General features: G+C 40.9%; 1 protein-coding gene across 1 annotated transcript; it reads right to left on the reverse strand.

Annotated features, from left to right (window-relative positions):
* Positions 1–1,040: 1,040 nt before the first annotated feature.
* LOC131649926 (uncharacterized) lies at positions 1,041–1,466 on the reverse strand. The gene has a single exon (XM_058919664.1). The coding sequence runs from the start codon at positions 1,464–1,466 to the stop codon at positions 1,041–1,043; it is 426 nt and encodes a 141-aa protein (XP_058775647.1).
* Between the last annotated feature and the right edge of the window lie 4,925 nt (positions 1,467–6,391).

The following is a 6,391-nucleotide window of genomic DNA, read 5'->3' on the forward strand; positions in this document are numbered from 1 at the left end:
AACAGGTCTGCGTTGGCGCGAAGACAAGCTACGAGTTGTTTCCTCGACAGATCTGGGATGTCCTTGCCGATCTTCACGTCCTTGTCAGGGTTGTCGCCAAGCGGGACGAGCTCAAAGTCGCCGTCCGGGATAGGTCAGACGGGGTGAGCTGTCTTAGGCTGTGGTTCTTCGCCGTTCTTCAGTTCTTCTTTCGTGAAGCGGGCGTCGAGGTCGACCGAGCTGACGTGGGATGGTTGCTAGAGATCTTCTTAAGGAGGCTTGTCGTCGGCTCTTGGTTTCTTGTTGGAGTTGGAGGGAGGAGCGATTAGCTGTAAGCCCTTCATCGACGCATCGAATATCCTCCTGGCTGCTTCAATGTCAGCGTTGATGGTGGCTACTCGTCCTCTTTTCGTGTAGAACTTCATCTTTAGGTGCACGGTCAAGGGGACGGCCGTGAGTTCAGCTAGAGTAGGATGTACGATGATACAGTTGTAGAGGATCTTGCAGTCGATCACTATAAACCGCGTCTTGACCTGTCTAGAAGCTTCTCCTTCCCCGAAAGTGACAATCAGTTCGACGTATCCCCAGGGTTTGGTGGTCGCCCCGTTGAAGCCTTGGAGGTCGGAGCCTACATATAGAGTGATGTGGGAGTCGTCCAACTTGAGGGTTTTGAAGAGATGGGAGTACATGATGTCGACCGAGCTCCCCTCGTCAATCAAGACTCATCGGACGTTAAAATTTTCCATCCTTGCTCGAACGAGCAGGGGGGTCGTGGCGTTTGGGGCTCCGCCGGGGAGCTCTTCTAGATAGAAAGTGATTGGATCTGATTTGCCTCTGAACTTCTGGAGGGTTGGGCCGAGATCTGAGTTGGTTGTGATCAGCTCGTCAAACTTTCTTTTCACTGAGCTGATCGTGAGTGACCCCGGATCCCCGCCGTTGGAGATGACCATCGCGCTGCGGGCGGTGTCGTTGCCTCTTGAAGCCTTCTTCACGGAAGCTTCGCCTTCCTCGAAATCAATGTAAGCTTGGGCTTTGATGAGGAGGGCGTCCATGGTGCGGACTTACTCAATTTTGATCGCCTTCTTGAAGTCGCTCCCCGGGAGGAGTCCTTGTTCGAGGAGATACCTTTTCATATGGTCAGTCGTCTGGACTTGGACGGCTTCTTTGTTGAACCTATCGAGATACTCTCGGAGAGGTTCGTCGGTACCCTGGATGACAGCTTCGAGTGTCGCTTCAGATTTTGGTTGTCGGCGAGAGGCCGTGAAGTGGTTGGAGAAGAGCTTCTTGAGTTCTGCCCAAGAGTGGATGGAGTTGGGAGGAAGATTTCTGTACCAGGTCATTGCTCCCTTTTTGAGGGTGGTCGGAAAGATCCGACATTTGATGGACCCTCGGACCACGTGGTAGTCCATGACGGCCTCGATGCTCCGAATATGATCGTCGGGGTCTGTGGTCCCGTCGTAAAGGTCCAGGGTTGGAGGTTTCTCCATTCCTCGGGGCAGGCGGGCTCGCCAATCTCCTCTGACAGAGGGCTGCGGAAGTCTTCCTCGTCACTTGGTCCGGGGGAGGTCGAATGTCCTCCGCGGTTATTGTGTTTTCGTCGAGGTTTCCCTTGTGATTTCCCAGATGTCCTACGATTGTCCTCGGGGGAGGGACGTTCGTGGGGTTTTGGTACAGCCTTGGTGGAGCCTCGGCGATCTTGTTTGGGCGATGGGCTACCCGTCTTTACTTCATCGGAGGCCTGGTTCTTCCTACCTTTTTCGCCGAGGAGAGCGGGAGTAGGACCTTTGACGACGGTACCTCTTAGGCGGGGAGCGCGAAGAAGATGGTGAGCGTCGGCGATAGCTCCTTGGCGGGGAACGGGGGGACGAGTAGGAACGTGATCGGTAGTGTCTCATTGGTGGAGATCGTGATCGTCGCTTCCTTTCCAGCCTGTCGATCCGCTCGCTTTGTTGTCGGATGAGGTGATTGGTCTTCTTGAGGGCGGCAAGCAAAAGGACGGTGGTGGAGTCGGCATCTTCGGGGATGTCGACTTGCTCCTGGTCGTCATCCTGCTAGTTTCTCCGCCTCTGGGAGGTATGAGTGAAGGAGGAGGCGGGTTGCCCGTCTCTTGTGTCGGTTTCGTTGTTCTGAACTAGAGCGAGCTCGTTTCTGTTAATTTGAAGTTGCTCGTTGCCACCGTTTTGAGCTTGCTCGACGTTTTGAGGTTGTTGTCTTCTACTAGGTTGCGAGGTCTCATGCCTCGGTCTTCCTTGCCCGTCAGCGGTAAGCTGTTGTTCCTCCCGCCGATGTCGATTCGTCCCGTCGGGGGCGGAACCTTGAATGAGATCGTCCAGGTGGAAGGGATCAGGATTTGGGTCGTTGACGTTGTTGTTGTTGCCAGCCATGACGATCGTAGGATGGATTAGCTTTGATCTTTGTTTGTTAAAGAAGGGGAAGCTACATTCCCACAGACGGCGCCACTGATCGTACCTGATCAGAAGGATCGTCACGGGCTGCTCGGAATTGGATCTTCGAAGAGTGAAGGGGGGGTATACTTGCAAGGTACTCCGATGCCAAGGTAAGAAGACGAGCAAAGGAGTGCAAGTACCAGCTAAAGGTTAGAAAGAAGTGAATACCTGACCCTCTAGTGAAATAGGGTATTTATAGCCCCCAGCGCTTGGCCATGATCTCGCTATTTGGGTTGGATGCCCAGGCCCAATTAGGAGACTGCCAGGTTTCCTAGGCGGAAATATCGGAGGTGCGTGAGTACCCTTTGTCCTGGTTAACTGCTCCGAAGTTCATGGGAGACGCGGTCTTTTAGGGACCACGTGGACTCCGCGTTATTCGGGGGGTTGAATATGAAGGAGCCCTACGAGGAGCAGGGTCCTCGGCAGAGAGGATGCTCGCGGGGAGCATCCATGCCGGGCGTCAGACAGCTCGCGAGGAGCATTATGTCGGGCATAGTGGAGACGAGCATTATAAGCCCAATTATGGAGCACAGAGTGGTTTGGGCCTATAAGGCTAAGTGGGCCGAAAGTAGATTGGGGCTTAATCTTGGCCCAGTCCAGAACAATATATATATATATATATATATATATATATATATATATATATATATATATATATATATATATATATATATATATATATATATATATATATATATATAAAATAAAAAAAAATATATTTTTGATAAATTAATCGGAGCCTTAGTTTTATTTTCTCATACTACCTCTTCAATTCATTCTACCAAGTACCAACAATGTTTTCCGGGGTTGGTGGTACGCCGCCAGATTTGGAAAATGCATAATTGAAGTCCAAAAAACAAGAATAATACTAGTAAGTACAGTACAACTTAATTTAAAATGATGAAGCAAGAAACAAACTGCTCACTCACTCACTCCTACTCAACAATTATAAAGACGTGCAGTCCACACACCAACTCTGTTCCACCAACCACACTCTTTGCTAGATTGCATTTCCATGCTCCTAGATACCATTTTCACCTTCTTTTCTTTTAAGGGAAAATGAAGAGATTGCGACCTTTCTTATAAAGAGAGATAATATTTGTAAAATTATTTTTTGACAACTTTTGCATCGATTCTTTTTAAAGTTATTTGTTGTTAGTGGATGGAGTATGACTCTACCATCAAAGTGTTTATAACTCCAAAAGAAATTATTTATACAAGTTATTAAATTAAATTACAAAATACGAAGAAAATATTACTATGTGATTTTTTTATACATACAAGATAAGATTATAAGATCAGTAATGTTATTTTGACATCAAAATATTATTTATAATATAAGGATATGTTATTAATCAACTTTATAATTATATTAACTGTAAAAATATATATTATTAATTACTTATTTTACTTATAATTTATTAATCACTTTTATTACTTTATTAATCAATTAAATACATATTATTAACTATGTTTTAACACTAAATTATAAATGTATTAACCAACTTTTACACTTCATTAATAAACTTTATTTTATTATTTATTTTTTTTTTAGAATTCATTAAGCAAGTTATGAATTGTATTAACCAATTTTATACATAATATTAATCAAAGTTAGTTTATTACGTAAAATTTAATATTTGATGTCAGAATAATCAATAACCAAACTCTACATATTAACTATTCATTAACCAAAATAATTTGAAAAATAAAATAAAAAATAGTTCAAAAAATTAAAATAAATAAAAACACTATAAATCACGTATTTGTGAACAGTATATTTGATATAAGTGTATAAATTTGGTGTATGATATAGGACCCGTTTGTTTTGATTTTAAAAAAAATAATTTTTATAGTGTTACATAATTTTGTGAAAAAATATTTTACAAAATATTTTTTTATAAAAGCTTCAAATGAAAATTTTGTTTGAATAGTTATTCTTAAAATGTGATTTTAGGTATTTCATCTATTTATGGAAAAAAATTTAGATATCAAAATTTCAAAAAATCACTTAATTTTGAAGTTATTTAAAATAGATTTTCATAAAAATCATTTTGAAATATAATTTTTTGAAAAAATTGTGATTTTGACTAAGTTTTGGTCTTCAATAATGTACGTTTATGTTATAAGATTTCAAAATTAATGTTTTATTTTAGAAAAAACGAATAATATTTTGAAAAAAACGGTTTTGAAGAATCTATTTTCAAAAATATAAAGAAAAAATCCATTTTTTTAAAGCTGAAACAAACGGGCCCATAATTTCTCTGATAAGATTACATCAAGTAACTTTTTTTTTACGGTAAAATAATACTTTCATTAAAGTAGAGAAGTCGATTCTCCAGGAACAAACGAGTCCACCACCGGAAGACCACTTAACCATGTCCTTGAACCATACAACTTTCCTAGCGACACCATATTGTGCGCATCAGAATTACAAAGCCTAGGAATAAAGATAACAGAACCAAAAGTGAAACTACGTAATAACACCCTACACGTTATGGGCTCGAGGGCAGCATTACAGACGATCGAATTAATACAATCAACCACTACTTGTGCATCCAATTGAAAGACAACTTTATTAAGTTTTATCTCCACTACCAGTTGGATACACCATCGAATAGCCAATAGCTCTGCGAGACTCGCCTCCACTTCAATGTAGTCCTTCTTACTTGCAGCGAGCAAAAAAGCCATAGAGTAGCTTTTAAAAATACAACCAAACACAACAGCACCATCCCTTGTGAAACCAGCATCAACCCGAGCGATGTGAACATCGAGTGGGAAGGTCTCGCCGGGCCGCACAGCAGGCGTGGAACCTTTCCTGCCATGATTAGGATTAGACCTTCGAAATTCCTGCATACACTCAACAGCACCACCGGCCACAGAAATGGGACAACATCTTTTATTCTGAAAAACCACCAAATTTCTAGCGGCCCAAATTTTGAATTGACAGGAACAAATAATTTGGGCACTGCTAACATCACCACAAGCCAGCATCGACTGCAACCATTGATTCACACAAACATTTGCAGGAATATGGTAACTAAGAGGCGACACAAACAGAACTTGTTTCGAAAAAATGCATTCCATCAAAAGATGATGAACTGTCTCAATCTCAGCAGAACAAAACGGACACACAGGATCAAGAGAGATACCTTTCTTTAAAAGATTACCTCTAATGGGCAAGATATCCTTCGCGACACGCCAAAGGAAATTCCTCTGTCTAGTCAAATAGGAGCTCTCCAAATCAGTTGCCACAATTTCAGGTTAGGCTGACTAGAGGGGCCCGGAAGGAGAGACTCCTTGTGAGCGCATACCGTGATAAGCTGTTTTGACTAAAAATCCCCCTCTCTTTTCGAAATGCCAAATAAGTTCGTCTTTTATAGGCAGCCTAGTAAGTGAAATGTTCACAATCCTCTTGGCCTCCTCCTGCGAAAACTTTTCCATAATAACTTCCTTCCTCCACACTCCAAGGTCATCATTATCAATAAGATCACAAACTCATGGTTGTCGTCTCACTATTTGTTTATTTTTTAAATTTCTTAGTTTAAATTGTTTTTGGAACCAAACTTTTATTGTACTTAATTGTATTTTTATTTTATTTTATTTTATTAATTTCGCAATTTATTTTTTAATCCATCTTTTTAATTCTTCAGTAACTAGACTTTAATTTTTTTTTTCAAAGACTCTAATGACAGAAATTTTACTTTAAATTTGTATAAGTAGATGTTGCAGGTTCAATTTCATGTCTCTACAATTTAATATAATCATATTAAGAAGACTAGTATTATACTCTTATTCTAGTATGAAAAAAAAAAAGAGGTATATAGGTTAGATTCATCATTTTTCAAGAATCAAGATCATTTAATGTAAGCTTTGAATAAAATAATCAACCTTATATTAATTTCATAAATTGTTTAATAAACTTTATGGAATTTCATTTCATGTGGCATCAAATTTCAAACCGG

This window comes from Vicia villosa, linkage group LG2, assembly GCF_029867415.1.
Source record: "Vicia villosa cultivar HV-30 ecotype Madison, WI linkage group LG2, Vvil1.0, whole genome shotgun sequence".
Lineage (NCBI taxonomy): Eukaryota > Viridiplantae > Streptophyta > Magnoliopsida > Fabales > Fabaceae > Vicia > Vicia villosa.

What these genes read in the sequence shown, in the direction of transcription:
- LOC131649926 (XM_058919664.1), bottom strand. Translation starts at nt 1,466, where the DNA reads ATGGAGAAACCTCCAACCCTGGACCTTTACGACGGGACCACAGACCCC.